The sequence below is a fragment of the Bombina bombina genome, chromosome 1 (assembly GCF_027579735.1).
Source record: "Bombina bombina isolate aBomBom1 chromosome 1, aBomBom1.pri, whole genome shotgun sequence".
In the NCBI taxonomy this organism is placed as follows: Eukaryota; Metazoa; Chordata; class Amphibia; order Anura; family Bombinatoridae; genus Bombina; species Bombina bombina.
The window spans coordinates 1,599,432,913-1,599,453,709 of NC_069499.1; the positions used below are offsets into that span (position 1 = coordinate 1,599,432,913).

Consider the following 20,797-nt stretch of genomic DNA (forward strand, 5'->3'; position numbering starts at 1 on the left):
TCTCCTGGATCTATCAGTAACACACACAAGTGACTGTATCAGCACTGAATAGGATATGTGTATTACCCTCTGTGTGCTGTCAGTAACGTTACACCTGCTCCCCTGGCTCTATCAGTAAAACACACACAAGTGACTGTATCAGCACTGAATAGGATATGTGTATTACCCTCTGTGTGCTGTCAGTAACGTTACCCCTGCTCTCCTGGCTCTATCAGTAACACACACACAAGTGACTGTATCAGCACTGAATAGGATATGTGTATTACCCTCTGTGTGCTGTCAGTAACATTACCTCTGCTCTCCTGGCTCTATTAGTAACACACACACAAGTGACTGTATCAGGACTGTATAGCATATTAGTATTACCCTCTTTGTGCTGTCAGTAACATTACCCCTGCTCTCCTGGCTCTATCAGTAACACACACACAAGTGACTGAATAGGATATTAGTATTACCCTCTGTGTGCTATCAGTAACATTACCCCTGTGTTACGGTTGCCTCCAGGCTGGCTGGAAGTTGGACCGTAGAAAAGGATGCTCCTAGCGCTCACCAAAGGAGCAGCAGCACCGTAGACACTATAACTGCTGCGTAGCCACCATAAGTAACGCAGACTCTACGAACCACCGCTGCTGGGCTGGTATCTCGCCGTCTGCTCTGCGCCCTGGACCTACGACCAGGCTCCAGTAGGTGAATCCAGGAACAAGAGCTCTTACAGGAGCTCAGTAGCTAAGGGAGTATATAGAGCATAGCAATCCCTGTAGTGATATAAGCTGTATCCTACAAACATGAGTCAAAGCTGCACGTTAGAGGGTCAAAATAGGTCTGATGTGCTGGAGCACACAGCCTGGTTTTTATTGAGGTTACATGCAAACAGGACACTCTCAGGGGGAGGCATAAAATCCCCCATCACACATTTGATATTAGATAGAGAGACACTCCCTTTGACAGGCCACAACATTACTTCAGCAGATAACAAGTTACACACAATAAAACAATGCAGTCCACCTTATCACTACCAGTCTGATTAGACAATGGTAAGGTTTATCACTAAACTTAATTAGAGCTGATCCCAGCAAACTTGTATTTAGAATTGAACAAAATTAACTCTTAATGGCACGCAATGAAACTGAACCAAGTGGGAGAAAGCCAGGGACAAGTAATTTCACAGGTCTGGGGACATAGTCTTAAAAGTGCATTGTTCACCAAAGTCACAATATGTCCCCAGACGGTTCTTAAAGGGCCATACACACCCAATAAAAGTTAATATACTCTCAGGGGCACAATCTTCCAGGGGCCATAGTCATGAGGAAGGAGGCTGGCAAATAGGCTTCTCCAAAATCCAGGGAAGCAGGGCAATTTTCCATTTAAAGAGCCAGTTACAAATAGCAGTTTGTAACACCCTGCTCTCCTGGCTCTATCAGTAACACACACACAAGTGACTGTTAGCACTGAATGGGATATGTGTATTACCCTGTGTGCTGTCAGTAACATTACCCCTGCTCTCTTGGCTCTATCAGTAACACACACACAAGTGACTGTATTAACACTGAATTGGATATGTGTATTACCCTCTGTATGCTGTCTGTAACGTTACCCCTGCTCTCCTGGCTCTATCAGTAACACACACACAAGTGACTATGTCAGGACTGAATAGGATATGTGTATTACCCTCTGTGTGCTGTCAGTAACATTACCCCTGCTCTCCTGGCTCTATCAGTAACACACACACACAAGTGACTGTATCAGGACTGAATAGGATATGTGTATTACCCTCTGTGTGCTGTCAGTAACGTTACCCCTGCTCTCCTGGATCTATCAGTAACACACACAAGTGACTGTATCAGCACTGAATGGGATATGTGTAATACCCTCTGTGTGCTGTCAGTAACATTACCCTTGCTCTCCTGGCTCTATCAGTAACACACACAAGTGACTGTATTAGCACTGAATAGGATATGTATATTACCCTCTGTGTGCTGTCAGTAATGTTACCCCTGCTCTCCTGGCTCTATCAGTAAGACACACACAAGTGACTATGTCAGGACTGAATAGGATATGTGTATTACCCTCTGTGTGCTGTCAGTAACGTTACCCCTGCTCTCCTGGCTCTATCAGTAACACACACACACAAGTGACTGTATCAGGACTGAATAGGATATGTGTATTACCCTCTGTGTGCTGTCAGTAACGTTACCCCTGCTCTCCTGGATCTATCAGTAACACACACAAGTGACTGTATCAGCACTGAATAGGATATGTGTATTACCCTCTGTGTGCTGTCAGTAACGTTACCCCTGCTCTCCTGGCTCTATCAGTAACACACACACAAGTGACTGTATCAGCACTGAATAGGATATGTGTATTACCCTCTGTGTGCTGTCAGTAACGTTACCCCTGCTCTCCTGGCTCTATCAGTAACACACACACAAGTGACTGTATCAGCACTGAATAGGATATGTATATTACCCTCTGTGTGCTGTCAGTAACGTTACCCCTGCTCTCCTGGCTCTATCAGTAACACACACACAAGTGACTGTATCAGCACTGAATAGGATATGTGTATTACCCTCTGTGTGCTGTCAGTAACATTACCTCTGCTCTCCTGGCTCTATCAGTAACACACACACAAGTGACTGTATCAGGACTGAATAGGATATGTGTATTACCCTCTGTGTGCTGTCAGTAACGTTACCCCTGCTCTCCTGGCTCTATCAGTAACACACACACAAGTGACTGTATCAGCACTGAATTGGATATGTGTATTACCCTCTGTGTGCTGTCAGTAACATTACCCATGCTCTCCTGGCTCTATCAGTAACACACACACACAAGTGACTATCAGGACTGAATAGGATATGTGTATTACCCTCTGTGTGCTGTCAGTAACATTACCCCTGCTCTCCTGGCTTTATCAGTAACACACACACAAGTGACTGTCAGGACTAAATTGTGTATTACCCTCTGTGTGCTGTCAGTAACATTACCCCTGCTCTCCTGGCTCTATCAGTAACACACACAAGTGACTGTATCAGCACTGAATAGGATATGTGTATTACCCTCTGTGTGCTGTCAGTAACATTACCCCTGCTCTCCTGGATCTATCAGTAACACACACACAAGTGACTGTATCAGGACTGAATAGGATATGTGTATTACCCTCTGTGTGCGGTCAGTAACATTACCCCTGCTCTCCTGGCTCTATCAGTAACACACACACACAAGTGACTGTATCAGCACTGAATAGGATATGTGTATTACCCTCTGTGTGCTGTCAGTAACATTACCCCTGCTCTCCTGGCTCTATCAGTAACACACACACACAAGTGACTGTATCAGCACTGAATAGGATTTGTGTTTTACCCTCTCTGTGCTGTCAGTAACATTACCCCTGCTCTCCTGGCTCTATCAGTAATACACACACAAGTGACTGTATAAGCACTGAATAGGATATGTGTATTACCCTCTGTGTGCTGTCAGTAACATTACCCCTGCTCTCCTGGCTCTATCAGTAACACACACACACAAGTGACTGTATCAGGACTGAATAGGATATGTGTATTACCCTCTGTGTGCTGTCATTAACATTTTCCCTGCTCTACTGGCTCTATCAGTAACACACACACACAAGTGACTGTATTAGCACTGAATAGGATATGTGTATTACCCTCTGTGTGCTGTCAGTAACGTGACCCCTGCTCTCCTGGCTCTATCAGTAACACACACACACAAGTGACTGTATCAGGACTGAATAGGATATGTGTATTACCCTCTGTGTGCTGTCAGTAGCATTACCCTTGCTCTCCTGGCTCTATCAGTAACACACACACAAGTGACTGTATCAACACTGAATAGGATATGTATATTACCCTCTGTGTGCTGTCAGTAATGTTACCCCTGCTCTCCTGGCTCTATCAGTAACACACACAAGTGACTGTATCAGCACTGAATAGGATATGTGTATTACCCTCTGTGTGCTGTCAGTAACATTACCCCTGCTCTCCTGGCTCTATCAGTAACACACACACAAGTGACTGTATCAGGACTGAATAGGATATGTGTATTACCCTCTGTGTGCGGTCAGTAACATTACCCCTGCTCTCCTGGCTCTATCAGTAACACACACACACAAGTGACTGTATCAGCACTGAATATGATATGTGTATTACCCTCTGTGTGCTGTCAGTAACATTACCCCTGCTCTCCTGGCTCTATCAGTAACACACACACACAAGTGGCTGTATCAGCACTGAATAGGATATGTGTATTACCCTCTGTGTGCTGTCAGTAACATTACCCCTGCTCTCCTGGCTCTATCAGTAACACACACACACATGCGCGCGGCTGTATCAGCACTGAATAGGATATGTGTATTACCCTCTGTGTGCTGTCAGTAACATTACCCCTGCTCTCCTGGCTCTATCAGTAATACACACACAAGTGACTGTATAAGCACTGAATAGGATATGTGTATTACCCTCTGTGTGCTGTCAGTAACATTACCCCTGCTCTCCTGGCTCTATCTGTAACACACACACAAGTGACTGTATCAGGACTAAATAGGATATGTGTATTACCCTCTGTGTTCTGTCAGGAACATTACCCCTGCTCTCCTGGCTCTATCAGTAACACACACAAGTGACTTTATCAGCACTGAGCGGGATATGTGTATTACCCTCTGTGTGCTGTCAGTAACATTACCCCTGCTCTCCTGGCTCTATCAGTAACACACACACAAGTGACTGTATCAGGACTAAATAGGATATGTGTATTACCCTCTGTGTGCTGCCAGTAACATTACCCCTGCTCTCCTGGCTCTATCAGTAACACACACACAAGTGACTGTATTAGCACTGAATAGGATATGTGTATTACCCTCTGTGTGCTGTCAGTAACAATACGCTTGCTCTCCTGGCTCTATCAGTAACACACAAGTGACTGTATCAGCACTGAAAAGGATATGTGTATTACCCTCTGTGTGCTGTCAGTAACAATACACTTGCTCTCCTGGCTATATCAGTAACACACACACACGTTTATGTATCAGCACTGAATAGGATATGAGTATTACCCTCTGTGTGCTGTCAGTAACATGACCCCTGCTCTCCTTGCTCTATCAGTAACACACACACAAGTGACTGTATCAGCACTGAATAGGATATGAGTATTACCCTCTGTGTGCTCTCAGTAACATTACCCCTGCTCTCCTGGCTCTATCAGTAACACACACACACAAGTGACTGTATCAGCACTGAATGGGATATGAGTATTACCCTCTGTGTGCTCTCAGTAACATTACCCCTGCTCTCCTGGCTCTATCAGTAACACACACACACACACACACAAGTGACTGTATCAGCACTGAATAGGATATGTGTATTACCCTCTATGTACTGTCAGTAACAATACACTTGCTCTCCTGGCTATATCAGTAACACACACACACGTTTATGTATCAGCACTGAATAGGATATGAGTATTACCCTCTGTGTGCTGTCAGTAACATGACCCCTGCTCTCCTTGCTCTATCAGTAACACACACACAAGTGACTGTATCAGCACTGAATAGGATATGAGTATTACCCTCTGTGTGCTCTCAGTAACATTACCCCTGCTCTCCTGGCTCTATCAGTAACACAAGTGACAAACACCTAGATTACAATTTTAGTGCTATAGAGGGTTCGAAACGAACGCAACAAAAGTTGCGTTATTACACCCTCCATAGCACTGCCATTACAAGTTTCTAAAAAGCCGCCTTGTGCGTGCGATATGGTGGCGATGAGCTCCATACCGCACAAAATCCAAGGGCTGAGAATATGTGCTCGTGCACGCTTACCCCGTAGGCATCAATGGGGAGAGAGTGTTAGAAAAATAACTAACACCTGAAGCGCGGAATGGTGATCGCCTTAACGCAACCCCATTGATGTCTATGGGGATAAAAAGTTACGTTTAAACCTAACACCCTGACATAAACCCCAAGTCTAAACACCGTTAATCTGCTGCCCCTAACATCGCCAACACTGAAATAAAGTTATTAACCCTTAATCTGCCGCTCCCGACATTGCCGCCACTATAATAAAGTTATTAACCCCTATACCCCCGCACGTCAACATCCCAGACACTATAATAAAGATATTAACCCCTATTCTGCCGGTCCCCTACATCGCGGCCATTAAATAAAGTTATAAACCCCTAAAACTCTGGCCTCCCACATCACCACCACTAAATAAACCTATTAACCCCTAAACCGCCAGTCCCCCACATCGCAGAAAACTAAATTAAACTATTAACCCCTAAACCTAACAACCCCATAACTTTAAATTAAAATTACAATATCCCTATCTTAAAATAAATAAAAACTTACATGTGAAATAAAAAAAAAACTAAGTTTAAACTAACAATTAACCTAAAATAACTATTATACTAAAATTAAAATAACTACAAATTTTAAAAAACTAAATTACACATTAAAAAAACTAACTAACTATTTTGGATAATCAAAATTATCCAAAATAAAAACAATTATACCTAATCTAATAGCCCTATAAAAATAAAAAATCCCCCCAAAATAAAAAAACATAGCCTACAATAAACTACCTATAGCCCTTAAAAGGTCCTTTTGTAGGGCATTGCCCTAAGTTAAACAGCTCTTTTACCTTAAAAAATTACTTAGTCCCCCCAACAGTAAAACCCACCACCCAACCAACCCCCCAAAATAAAAAAAACCTAACTCTAACAAAAACCTAAGCTACCCATTGCCCTGAATAGGGCATTTGTTTGGGCATTGCCCTGATAAGGGCATTTAGCTCTTTTAAAAAAGCCCAAACCCTAAGCTAAAAAAAAACGATCCACTTACAGTTTCTGTAGTCCGGAATTTCAGTAGCTCTCATCCTATTGGCTGATTTGAATTTAAATAATCAAATCAGCCAATAGGAATGCAAGGGACGCCATTTTGAAAAGGCTCCCTTGCATTGAAGATTCAGTGTACGGCGGTGACTGTATGAAGAAGACGTTCTGCACCGGATGTCTTCATGGATTGATCCGCTCCGCGCCGCCGGGATGAAGATAGAAGACGTCGCCTGGATGGGTGAAGACTTCTTGCTGCCTGGATGAAGACTTCTCGCCGCCTAGATGAAGACTTCTTGCCACCTGGATGTCCGGACTTCAGAAACTGTAAGTGGATCGTCGGGGGTTAGTGCTAGGGTTTTTTTGTAACTTTTTTGGGTGTTTTTTTTTTTCTTTTTTAAAATTAGGGTTTGGGCTTTTTTTAAAAGAGCTTAATGCCCTTTTCAGGGCAATGCAAAAGAGCTAAATACCACTTTTAAGGGCAATTCCCATACAAATGCCCTTTTCAGGGCAATGGGTAGCTTAGGTTTTTGTTAGTTAGTTTTTTTATTTTGGGGGTTGGTTGGGTGTTCTTTTTTTTACAGGTAAAAGAGTTGATTTATTTAGGGCAATGCCCATACAAACGGCCCTTTTAAGGGCTATTGGTAGTTTATTGTAGGCTAGGTTTTTTTTTTTTTTATATATAGGGCTATTAGAATAGGAGAAATTGTTTTGTTTTGTTTTTGATAATTTAGTTTATTTTTTGTAATTTTAGAATTGAATTTTTTTAGTAGTGTTAGGTTTTTTAAATGTGTAATTTAGTTTATTTAATTTGTAGTTATTTTAATTTCTTTCTAATGACACGGTGAGTCCACGGATGATCATAATTACTGTTGGGAATATCACTCCTGACCAGCAGAAGGAGGCAAAGAGCACCACAGCAAAGCTGATAAATACTTCCCTACCCACAAACCCCAGTCATTCTCTTTGCCTGTAACAGTTGCAAGGAGGTGGTAAAGTTTAGGTGTCTGAAAGAATTTCTTCAATCAAGAGTTTATTTTAAAGCAGAGCAGGGTTGCTCTGATATTTTTCTGGGGTTTAGCCGTAGTCCATATCAGTCTCTTCAGTAGAGCAGTGGTGGCTTTTAAGCATTTGAGAACTTGTGGGGTATAATCCCCACTGTGCCTCTCAAACTGTTTGTTGCTGCCCTAATTGGAAAGCCTGTGTAGAATTATTCAGTCTTTATTTTCCACAGGTCCATGTGAGGAGGATGCCTCTCAAACTTGTGAGCTACCCTGCTGCCAGGCAGATTTATTTTAAGGTAAGTGCTAAGTTTTTATTTTCTAAGAGGAAGAAAAGACTTTTGGCACGTTAACAGTTAATTCTGTTATATATGGGACGTGGTTATTCATTATCCTGTTAGGTGAACAGGATTTTGTAGGGCAGTTTGTGCAGGGCACTGGGACGTTAGGTTTTATTTAAAGTCTTTTAAGATTTTTTTAATAGGGCTCAGTGGTGGTGTGTTCCGGTTTGGATATGCACTGTTTATGTGTGTTTCTACTACTCTAGGCGGCTGTTTCTCCATAGTAGGAGTAATGCCGGCCAGGAGCTTTGGTCGGGTATGACCACGATGGGTGGGGCTTGTCAGAAGCAGCAAAAGAGTTGCACGATTTTTCTCTGTTTCCGGAGTGCCGGAACGGTTTGGTGTGGCTCTGCGGTCTGTGTGAGCGGCAGTCTGCTATCTGGAAGGTGTTGAGTCCGGATCTTTCTCTTCAGTTGCTCCGGTAGCCAGCAGGACAGGTAGGCACCTCAGCAAGGCTTGCTGAGGTGTAGAGGCTGCCTGAGTGATTTATTTAGAGATGTTGCTCTGCAAAAAATATTTAACGTTACTTTAAATTTTAAAGGTACAGTAACGTTTTTATTGCATTAATTTCTAAATTGACAAAAAGTTTAATTAAGGTATTTTCTTTTATTTTTTGTTATTTATTGGGTAAAGATGGACCAAGATGCCCTGCAAGATGTTGTTCATTGTGTTTTGATGCTAATGTGGAACCACCAATCCCTTTTTGTTTCTCATGTATTTGAGAACATTGCATTACAGGGATACACTTTTTGAATCTAAGCCATCATTGTCTAAGGCGGATGCTGTTCAGCGGTCTCCTGTTCAAGCTATGCCGCAGCTATCTTTTCAAGCGTCCCAAACCTTATACTCTTAACATGCAGTGCCCTGCGTTTCCTCTCATACTCCGGTTGGAATCACATTGCAAGACATGGCTAGCCTTGCGGTTTCTGATGCTCTGTCTGCTTTTCCTATGCTGAAGGGGATGCATAAAAGGAAATATAGGGAGTCAGTGAGTATGGTTTCTGATTCAGCTGCGGCTATGTTGAATGTTTCTTCCCATAAGTCTGAGGAGGAAGATACTTCTGTAGCGTCTGAGGGTGAAGTCTCAGATTCTGACAGTGTAATTCCTTCTTCTGATGCTGAAGTTGTATCCTCCAGGTTTAAGCTAGAGCATCTCTGTTTGTTGCTTAAGAAGGTTTTGGCTACCTTGGACGACTCTGACACAAAGGTCATAGTGACTCCTAAGAAGTCTAGTAAGCTGAATACGTACTTTGATGTACCTTCCGCAGTGGAGGTATTTCCTGTTCCAGACCATGCTTCAGAGATTATTTCACGGGAGTGGAAGAAGCCTGGGATTCCCTTTTCCCCTTCTCCAATTTTCAAGAAGATGTTTCCAATTGCTGATTTTATCAAGGAGTCTTGGCAGACGGTTATCAAGGTGGAAGGAGCAATTTCCACCTTGGCTAAGAGAACCACTATTCCTATTGAAGATAGCTGTTCCTTTAAGGATCCTATGGATAACAAGTTGGAAGCATTACTTAAAGGGACAGTCTACACCAGAATTTGTATTGTTTTAAAAGATAGAAATTCCCTTTATTACCCATTTCCCAGTTTTGCATAACCAACACAGTTATAATAATATACTTTTAACCTCTGTGATTATCTTGTATCTAAGCCTCTGCAAACTGCCCCTTTTTCAGTTCTTTTGACAGACTTGTAGTCTAGCCAATCAGTGCCTGCTCCCAGGTAACTTCTTGTGCACGAACACAGTGTTATCTATATGAAATACATGAACTAACACCCTCTAGTGGTGAAAAACTGTTAAAATGCAATCTGAAAGAGGTGGGCTTCAAGGTCTAAGAAATTAGGATATGAACCTCCTAGGTTAAGCTTTCAACTAAGAATACCAAGAGAACAAAGCAAAATTGGTGATAAAAGTAAATTGGAAAATTGTTTAAAATTACATGCTCTATCTGAATCATGAAAGTTTATGTTGGCCTAGACTGTCCCTTTAAGAGGATGTATGTTCACCAGGGTTTACAATGGCAGCCTGCGGTGTGTATTGCTACTGTCACCAGTGCGGCAGCATATTGGTTTGATGCATTGTCTGAATCTATTCAGACTGATACTCCTCTTGAGGAGATCCATGATAGGATTAAGGCTCTTTAGTTGGTCAATTCCTTTATTACGGATGCTTCCTTACAAGTCATTAAATTGGGAGCAAAGATTTCTGGCTTTGCTATACTGGCGAGCAAGAGCCTTATGGTTGATGTCCTGGTCTGTGGATGTGTCCTCTAAATCTAAGCTTTTGTGGATTCCTTACAAGGGTAAGACCTTGTTTGGGCCAGGTTTGGCTGAGATTATTTCTGATTTTACGGGAGGAAAGGGGCATTCTCTCCCTCAGGATAAAAGAAATAAGCAGAATAGTCGTCAGTAATTTTCGTTCCTTTCTAAACTTTTCTGGTAAGCCTTCCCCCTCCTCTTCCATGCAGGAGCGGTCTAAGTCATCCTAGAAGTCCAATCAGTCTTGGATTAAGGGGAAGCAATCTAAGAAGTGGTGGAAAGACTTTATTTTTTCGCTTGGGTTTGGGATGTCCCGGATCCTTGGGAGGTGGACATTGTGTCCCAGGGATACAAGTTAGAGTTTAAGGCCTTTCCTCCCAGGGGCAGGTTCCTTCTCTCCAGGTTATCTGTAGACCAGATAAAGAGAGAGGCATTCTTACGTTGTGTTCAGGATCTTTCCGACATGGGAGTGATAGTTCCTGTTCCAGTACAAGAGCAGGGTCTGGGATTCTATTCCAATCTGTTTGTGGTTCCAAAAAAGGAGGGAACCTTCAGACCAATTTTAGATCTCAAGAGCGTAAACAAGTTCCTCAGAGTACCGTCTTTCAAGATGGACACTATTCGTTCCATTTTTCCTTTGGTTCAAGAGGGCCAATTCATGACAACGATAGATCTGAAGGATGCATATCTGCATATTCCCATCCACAGGGACCATCACAAGTTTCTGAGATTTGCTCTCCTAGACAGGCACTTTCAGTTTGTGCTTCTTCCGTTCGGTCTGTCAACAGTGCCCAGGATTTTCTCAAAGGTCCTGGGAGCATTGTTGGTGGTGCTCCGATTCAGGGTTGTTGCTGTGGCGCCGTATCAGGACGACATTGTAGTTCAGGTGCCATCTTTTCAACAAGCAAGCTCCCACACTGAGATGTTGTCTTTTCTGCGTTCTCACGGATGGAAGGTGAATTTTGGAAAAAGTTCCTTGATTCCAGCTACAAGGGTGGTGTTCTTGGGAACAATCATAGACTCTCTATCTATGAAGATTTTTCTGACAAAGGCCAGAAAAACAAAGATCTTCAATTCTTGTCTTGCCCTTCATTACTCTCTTCGGCCGTCAGTGGCTTAGTGCATGGAGGTCATTGCTCTGATGGTGTCGGCTATGGACATCATACCGTTTGCTCGGTTCCATCTCAGGCCTCTGCAGTTATGCATGCTCAGTCAATGGAATGGGGATTATGTGGATCCGTCTCCACAAATCGATCTGGATCAGGCATCAAGGGACTCTCTCCTGTGGTGGTTGTCTCAGGATCATCTCTCTCAGGGAACTTGTTTTCGCAGACCTTCCTGGATGATCGTGACCTCGGATGCCAGTCTGCTAGGATGGGGAGCTGTCTGGGGCTCGTTAAAGGCTCAGGGTCTATGGAATTGGGAGGAGTCGGTTCTTCCCATAAATATCCTAGAACTGAGGGCAATCTTCAGTGCTCTTCTGGCCTGGCCTCAGTTAGCTTCAGCCCAGTTTATAAGGTTCCAGTCGGACAACATAACCTCAGTGGCTTACATCAATCATCAGAGAGAAACTCAGAGTTCCTTGGCCGTGACAGAGGTAGCCAAGATTATTCAGTGGGCCTAGGCTCACAACTGCTGTCTGTCTGCGATCCAAATTCCAGGGGTTGACAATTGGGAAGCAGATTTTCTGAGCAGACAGACCTTTCATCCGGGGGAGGGGGAACGGGAGGTGTTTTCCAGCTTGATCCTCAAGTGGGGACAGCCGGAGCTGGATCTCATGGCATCTCGTCAGAATGCCAAGCTTCCAAGATACGGGTCGAGGTCAAGGGACCCTCAGGCTGTACTGATAGATGCTCTGGCAGTTCCTTGGAATTTCATTCTAGCTTATGTTTTTCCACCGTTTGCTCTCCTTCCACGGGTCATTGCTCAAATCAGGCAGGAGAGGGCGTCAGTGATTCTCATTGCTCTGGCGTGGCCTCGCAGAATCTGGTATGCGGATCTGGTGGTGATGTCATCTCTTCCACCTTGGAGACTTCCGTTAAGGAAGGACCATCTACTTCAGGGGCCCTTCCTTCATCCAAATCTCGTTTCTCTGAAGCTGACTGCTTGGAGATTGAACGCTTGATATTATCTAAGCGTGGGTTTTCTGAGTGGCTAGAAAAATTTACTATAAGATATGGCGTAAATATCTGTATTGGTGTGAGTCCAGAGAGTTAGGATACCTTGGATTTTGTCTTTTTTGAAGGGTCAAATTTCTGCTTTATTCATTTTGTTATACAAGCGTCTGGTGGATGTGCCAGATTTTCAATCTTTTTGTCAGGCCCTGGTTAGAATCCGGCCTATGTTTAAGTTTGTTACTCCTCCTTGGAGTCTTAATTTGGTTCTTAGAGTTCTTCAACAGGCTCCGTTTGAGCCTATGCATTCTTTGGATATCAAGATGTTATCCTGGAAGGTTTTATTTTTGGTTGCCATTTCTGCGGCTCAAAGAGTTTCAGAGCTTTCAGCATTTTAGTGTGAAGCTCCTTACCTTATTTTTCATTCCGATAAGGTGGTCCTGCATACTGCCATAGGTTTCCTTCCCAAAGTGGTTTCGGATAGGAATATTAATCAAGAAATCATTGTTCCTTCTTTGTGTCCTAATCCTTCCTCTCATAAGGAGCGTTGGTGCACATCCTGGATGTGGTTCGTGCGTTGAAATATTATTTGCAGGCGACTAAGGATTTTTGCCAGTCTTCTTCTTTGTTTGTTGTTTTTTTCTGGGAAGCGCAAGGGTCAGAAAGCTACGGCTACTTCTCTTTCTTTCTGGCTGAGGAGTGTTTTTCGTTTGGCATATGAGACTGCTGGTCAGCAGCCTCCTGAGAGAATCACGGCTCATTCCACAAGGGCTGTTTCTTCTACTTGGTCTTTCAAAAATGAATCTTTTGTGGAACAGATTTGCAAAGCTGTCACTTGGTCATCTTTACACACTTTTACAAAATTTTACAAGTTCGATACTTTTGCTTCGGCTGAGGCTTCTTTTGGGAGAAAGGTTCTTCAAGCAGTGGTGCCTTCTGTATAGGTTCCCTGTCTTGTCCCTCCCTTATCATCCGTGTCCTCTGGCTTGGGTATTGGTTCCCAACAGTAATTATGATGATCCGTGGACTCAGTGTCATTAGAAAGAAAAGAAAATATATGCTTACCTGATAAATGTATTTATTTCTTGACACGGTGAGTCCACGGCCCGCCCTGTATTTTTCAGACAGTTTATTTTTCCATAAACTTCAGGCACCTCTGCACCTTATGTTACTTCCTTTCTCCTATCCCTTTGGTCGAATGACTGTGGTTTGTGGGTAGGGAAGTGATATTTATAAGCTTTCCTGTGGTGCTCTTTGCCTCCTCCTGCTGATCAGAAGTGATATTCCCAACAGTAATTATGATGATCTGTGGACTCACCGTGTCAGGAAATAAATACATTTATCAGGTAAGCATACATTTTCTTTTTAGTATAATAGTTATGTTAGGTTGTTAGTTTAAACTTAGGATTTTTTTATTTCACAGGTAAGTTTTTATTTATTTTAAGATAGGGATATTTTAATTTTAATTTAAAGTTAGGGGGTTCTTAGCCTTAGGGGTTAATTGTTTAATTTATTTTTTTGCAATGTGGGGTGCTGGCCGTTTAGGGGTTAATAACTTTATTTAGTGGCGGCAATGTCGGGGAGCAGCGGAATTGGGGTTAATATCTTTATTATAGTGTGGACGATGTTGGGATGCAGGGGAATAGGGGTTCATAACTATTATAGTGGTGGCGATGTCGGGGAGCAGCGGAATAGGGGTTAATTACTTTTATTAGTGGTGGCAATGTCGGAGCGGCAGATTAGGGTTAATAAATTTAATATAGTGTTTGCGATGCGGGAGGGTGGCGTAATAGGGGTTAATAGGTAGTTTATGGGTGTTAGTGTACTTTGTAACATTTTAGTTATGAGTTTTGTGTAACAGTTTTGTTGCACAAAACTCATAACTACTGGTCTCAGATGGCGGAACATATCGTGTCAGTATAGGCTGGAACGCAAGCATTTTAGCCTCACCACACAACTTGTAATACCGGCGCTATTGAAATCCCACGCAAAAACGAAAAAATTTTGAGTGCGGGATTGACGTGTTACAGGCTAAAATGCTTGCGGTATAGCTATACCGACACGTCTCGTAATGGCTACGTTACTGTTTTTATGCTAAAATTACCATTTTTTCAGCGTTAAAACCGTAATGCAAAACTCGTAATCTAGGTGTATGTTAGCACTGAATATGATATGTGTATTACTCTCTGTGTGTTCTCAGTAACATGACCCCTGTTCTACTGGCTCTATCAGTAACACACACACAAGTGACTGTATCAGCACTGAATAGGATATGTGTATTACCCTCTGTATGCTCTCAGTAACATTACCCCTGCTCTACTGGCTCTATCAGTAACACACACACAAGTGACTGTATCAGCACTGAATAGGATATGTGTATTACCCTCTGTATGCTCTCAGTAACATTACCCCTGCTCTACTGGCTCTATCAGTAACACACACACAAGTGACTGTCAGGACTGAATAGGATATGTGTATTACCCTCTGTGTGTTCTCAGTAACATTACCCCTGCTCTACTGGCTCTATCAGTAACACACACACACAAGTGACTGTATCAGCACTGAATAGGATATGTGTATTACCCTCTGTGTGCTGTCAGTAACATTACCCCTGCTCTCCTGGCTCTATCAGTAACACACACACAAGTGACTGTATCAGCACTGAATAGGATATGTGTATTACCCTCTGTATGCTCTCAGTAACATTACCCCTGCTCTACTGGCTCTATCAGTAACACACACACAAGTGACTGTATCAGCACTGAATAGGATATGTGTATTACCCTCTGTATGCTCTCAGTAACATTACCCCTGCTCTACTGGCTCTATCAGTAACACACACAAGTGACTGTCAGGACTGAATAGGATATGTGTATTACCCTCTGTATGCTCTCAGTAACATTACCCCTGCTCTACTGGCTCTATCAGTAACACACACACAAGTGACTGTCAGGACTGAATAGGATATGTGTATTACCCTCTGTGTGCTGTCACTAACATTACCCCTGCTCTACTGGCTCTATCAGTAACACACACACACAAGTGACTGTCAGGACTGAATAGGATATGTGTATTACCCTCTGTATGCTCTCAGTAACATTACCCCTGCTCTCCTGGCTCTATCAGTAACACACACACAAGTGACTGTATTAGCACTGAATGTGATATGTGTATTACTCTCTGTGTGTTCTCAGTAACATTACCCCTGCTCTCCTGGCTCTATCAGTAACACACACACAAGTGACTGTATCAGCACTGAATAGGATATGTGTATTACCCTCTGTGTGCTGTCAGTAACATTACCCCTGCTCTACTGGCTCTATCAGTAACACACACACAAGTGACTGTCAGGACTGAATAGGATATGTGTATTACCCTCTGTATGCTCTCAGTAACATTACCCCTGCTCTACTGGCTCTATCAGTAACACACACACAAGTGACTGTCAGGACTGAATAGGATATGTGTATTACCCTCTGTATGCTCTCAGTAACATTACCCCTGCTCTACTGGCTCTATCAGTAACACACACACAAGTGACTGTCAGGACTGAATAGGATATGTGTATTACCCTCTGTGTGTTCTCAGTAACATTACCCCTGCTCTACTGGCTCTATCAGTAACACACACACACAAGTGACTGTATCAGCACTGAATAGGATATGTGTATTACCCTCTGTATGCTCTCAGTAACATTACCCCTGCTCTACTGGCTCTATCAGTAACACACACACAAGTGACTGTATCAGCACTGAATAGGATATGTGTATTACTCTCTGTGTGTTCTCAGTAACATTACCCCTGCTCTCCTGGCTCTATCAGTAACACACACACAAGTGACTGTATCAGCACTGAATAGGATATGTGTATTACCCTCTGTGTGCTGTCAGTAACATTACCCCTGCTCTACTGGCTCTATCAGTAACACACACACAAGTGACTGTCAGGACTGAATAGGATATGTGTATTACCCTCTGTATGCTCTCAGTAACATTACCCCTGCTCTCCTGGCTCTATCAGTAACACACACACAAGTGACTGTATTAGCACTGAATGTGATATGTGTATTACCCTCTGTATGCTCTCAGTAACATTACCCCTGCTCTACTGGCTCTATCAGTAACACACACACAAGTGACTGTCAGGACTGAATAGGATATGTGTATTACCCTCTGTATGCTCTCAGTAACATTACCCCTGCTCTACTGGCTCTATCAGTAACACACACACAAGTGACTGTCAGGACTGAATAGGATATGTGTATTACCCTCTGTATGCTGTCAGTAACATTACCCCTGCTCTCCTGGCTCTATCAGTAACACAAGTAGTAAGAAGTGAATACAGCGCCAACAAGAGGCCAAGGGATAAATATACTCACAGAGAGATAAAAGAAGATTATTTAATGAACCATGTTAAAAAGCATCAGTAATAAAAGACTATATATAAAAAAATGTAAAAAGCACATATAAATAAAATTACAAATACAGGAATATCTTACAGAAGCGGCTCAAAGGGCCAAAGCTGATAATTACAATAAAAACAGAGGTAATAACAGGTGATCAGTGTGAGTGGTACACCAGAATAAGAGTGTATACTGATAAAACAGAATTAGCCTAAGTACAACTGTAGCAAGTGCATCAAGCAAAAAACTAATAAACAATAATACAAACAATAGTGTTCAAAATTAGTGTTACAAAAATAGTGTTCCAAAAAATAGAAAAATGCACTGCAGTGCAAAAAAAAGGGGGGTAGCAAAATAATTGTATAGATACAATCAAATAGTGAGTGAGTGCAAATGGATATAAAAATGCTAGCTACTTAATCCAGTGAGGTTAAGATATAATTAAATAAAATACACAATATGCAATAACATAAAAAATAAAAAAAATAAAAAATATAAAATATAATCCAAAAAAGTGTTCAAAAAGTTGATCAACAAATGTTAGTGAAGAACAAAAATAAGTCAATCAAAACTAAAAAATGGAAAAAATGGGTGATGAAAAGCAAGGTGAAAGTGAGGAAATTGATTCCTTCCAATGTTAGTTACTTTAACAGATCCAAATTCCTGAGTGTGGTTGCTGAAGTAGCTGATTGGATCCTAGCACCTGTCAGCTGCTCCTATGGTATCCTAAAAAGTGTCCCTGTAAAAAAAGAAATTCACAACATAGTGTATCCAATATGAGAATGAAGTAAAGATTAAAGTAATGCTTACCAATATGTCAACGCGTTTCTGCCCTCAAAAAAGGGCCTCTCTCAAGACTAGCAGCTAGTGTGTGTGTTTCAGGTCCCTATAAAGTGTGATGATGTTGCCGTCTATTTCACTATGGAGGAGTGGGATTATATAGAGGGACACAAGGACGTTTACAAGGACCTGATGATGAAGACTGCTCAACCTATCAGTGCATTGAAGATTTCGGTACACGGAGCATTAGGTAATATGGGGTTCCCTGTTACTAAATGTGTTTCTTAAATCCATCAGACAGACCTTTGCATGTTTGTAGAAGCTGCTGCAGATGTATAACACATGAATGTCATCATCTGGTTTACAGAACATTTGTAAAAAGGTCATTTATTCCTGTATTACTGTCACATTTAATAACGTCTGAATAAATCGGAAAAAAGAAAGAAAAGAAGGCAGTAGTAGGTCAGGGTGGTATCCCCACAAATGAATAAACCCCCTAGTGTGCAGAGTACTCAGATAGTGCAGTCTGGGTCATTAAAAGCTTCCCAGCTAGCTGACCAGTTGCAGAGATATATACACAGATCAATAACATTATCTACAGGCAAAAGAAACGTAATTCTTTATTCAGCGCCTATGTCATGGTATCAATACAATTACATTCTTTTCTTTCTTAATATAAGGAGAGTCCACGGCTTCATTCCTTACTGTTGGGAAATACTGAACCTGGCCACCAGGAGGGGGCAAAGACACCCCAGCCAAAGGCTTAAATACCTCTCCCACTTCCCCCAGTCATTCTTTGTCTTTCATCACAGGAGGATGGCAGAAAAGTGTCAGAAGATTTCGGAGTTGTTCCTCAGGAGGGATATGTGCCCTTCAATATGGGACTGGAGTTTAAGTAGTCTTGTCAGCCTCTCAGTGAGAGCATTGACGAAAGTTAGAGTCTGGAGATGCAGGTAGAGTCTTCCTACAAACACATCCAGACTGCCTGCTAACAGCTCCTTAAGCAACCACGAGTTTCACGATCTGCTTTTTCTTCACTCAAGTCCATGTCAGGAGCGATGCTACAAGACCGTCACACTTGAGAGGCTGTGTTTCTGTTCCACAGCACGGATTCTGGTAAGATCGTTTAAATTTTTACTTATGTTGAAAACGCTGAAGACAGGGTCACAGTGTGGCTCCTTTTATCTTAATAGAATCATGGGTTAATATCTCCTAAAGAAGGTTATTGAACAGTGGGGATTAATCAAATGTGTTACTTTGATTTTATGCTGCTTTATGTGTGAGATTTTTTTAGGGTCATAGACTGTTGTTATGCAGTAACGGAACATACAGGTTTTTACTTTCACTTTGAACGCTGCACAGCTTGATGTCTTGGCGCGCTTTTTCTCATAGCAGGGGCAGTCCTGCCTTGCGCACCACATGACTGGGTGTGGTCACACTTTCGTTTTCTCTTTCCTGACCGAGCTAGCTGTCGGAGAGGTCGCTTCTTTCTCTGGTTGCCTGGGTCTAGGAGGTGGTAAGTGCCCCAGTCATTGGGAGAAAAAAGGTACCGTAATAAATAAAAAGTTAATTTATTCTGTATCCTACTGTTAGCGCAAGCTAAGGAGGATTCTGATATGCTTGAGGGTACTCCCTCTATCCCTAATAGTAATACCTGTCTATATTGTGAGGAGGCCTTGGTGTGCCCGCCCTCTCAACTATGTTCCATATGCATCAACAAGCTTATTATGTCTAAGAAGGTTAACCGCTTTAGTAGTACTACTGAGCCATCCACCTCTGAGGACTCGCCGTCCAGTGAGTTGCATACCCATCAGTCATCTCCATTGTCACATGCAGCTTCCCGTAGCACACCTTATCCTTCGTCTGGAGGGAGCTTTTTACCGTCAGACTTTACCGCGCAGTTGAAGATGGCGGTGTCTGAGGCTCTTACTGCTAATAGAACACACAGGTAGCACACTATCGGCTAGATTACGAGTTTTTGTCGGTAAAGCTGTGCGGTGCTAATGAGCCTTTTTTTCTTACCGCTCACTTATGACAACGCTGGTATTACAGGTTTTCTTCAAGACGGCGTTAGCCTCAGCACTGCTTACGGTAGCGGTAAGCTGGCAAAATGTGCTTGTGCACGATTTCCCCATAGGAAACAATGGGGCTGAGCCTGCTGAAAAAAAAACCTAACTGCTGCTAAAAAGCAGCATTCAGCTCCTAACGCAGCCCCATTGTTTCCTATGGGGAAATTAATTTTATGTCTGCACCTAACACCCTAACATGAACCCCGGGTCTAAACACCCCTAATCTTACACTTATTATCCCCTAATCTGCTGCCCCCAACATCGTCACCACCTACATTATATTATTAACCCCTAATCTGCCGCTCTGGACACCGCCGCCACCTACATTATACTTATGAACCCCTAATCTACTGCCCCCAACATCGCCGATACCTACATTATTTTTATTAACCCCTAATCTGCCCCCCCCAACGGCGCCGCCACTATAATAAATGTATTAACCCCTAACACCCCCCTAACTTAAATATAATTTAAATACATCTAAATAAATTTACTACAATTAAATAAATTATTCCTATTTAAAACTAAATACTTTACCTATAAAATAAACCCTAAGCTAGCTACAATATAACTAATAGTTGCATTGTAGCTAGTTTAGGATTTATATTTATTTTACAGGCAACTTTGTATTCATTTTAACTAGGTACAATAGTTATTAAATAGTTATTAACTATTTAATAACTTCCTAGTTAAAATAAATACAAATCTACCTAAGTTACAATTACACCTAACACTACACTATCATTAAATTAATTACATAAATTACCTACAATTAACTACAATTTAAATTAAATAAACTAAAGTACAAAAAAACCCCTAAATTACATAAAATAAAAAAGAATTACATTTTTTTTAAACTAATTACACCTAATCTAATCCCCCTAATAAAATAAAAAAGCCCCCCAAAATAATAAAATTCCCTACCCTATACTAAATTACAAATAGCCCTTAAAAGGGACTTTTGCGGGGCATTATCCCAAAGTAA

The 20,797-nt window shown here is 42.1% G+C and overlaps 1 protein-coding gene across 4 annotated transcripts in view; it reads left to right on the top strand.

Moving 5' to 3' along the window:
• LOC128656607 (zinc finger protein OZF) overlaps positions 1–20,797 on the top strand; it is a 254,192-nt gene that overhangs the window by 132,829 nt on the left and 100,566 nt on the right. For all 4 annotated transcript variants that reach the window (XM_053710606.1, XM_053710624.1, XM_053710630.1 and 1 more), the window contains one exon: positions 17,846–17,993. In XM_053710606.1, coding sequence (XP_053566581.1) covers positions 17,846–17,993 — 148 coding nt within the window. The remainder of the gene's footprint in view (positions 1–17,845; positions 17,994–20,797) is intronic.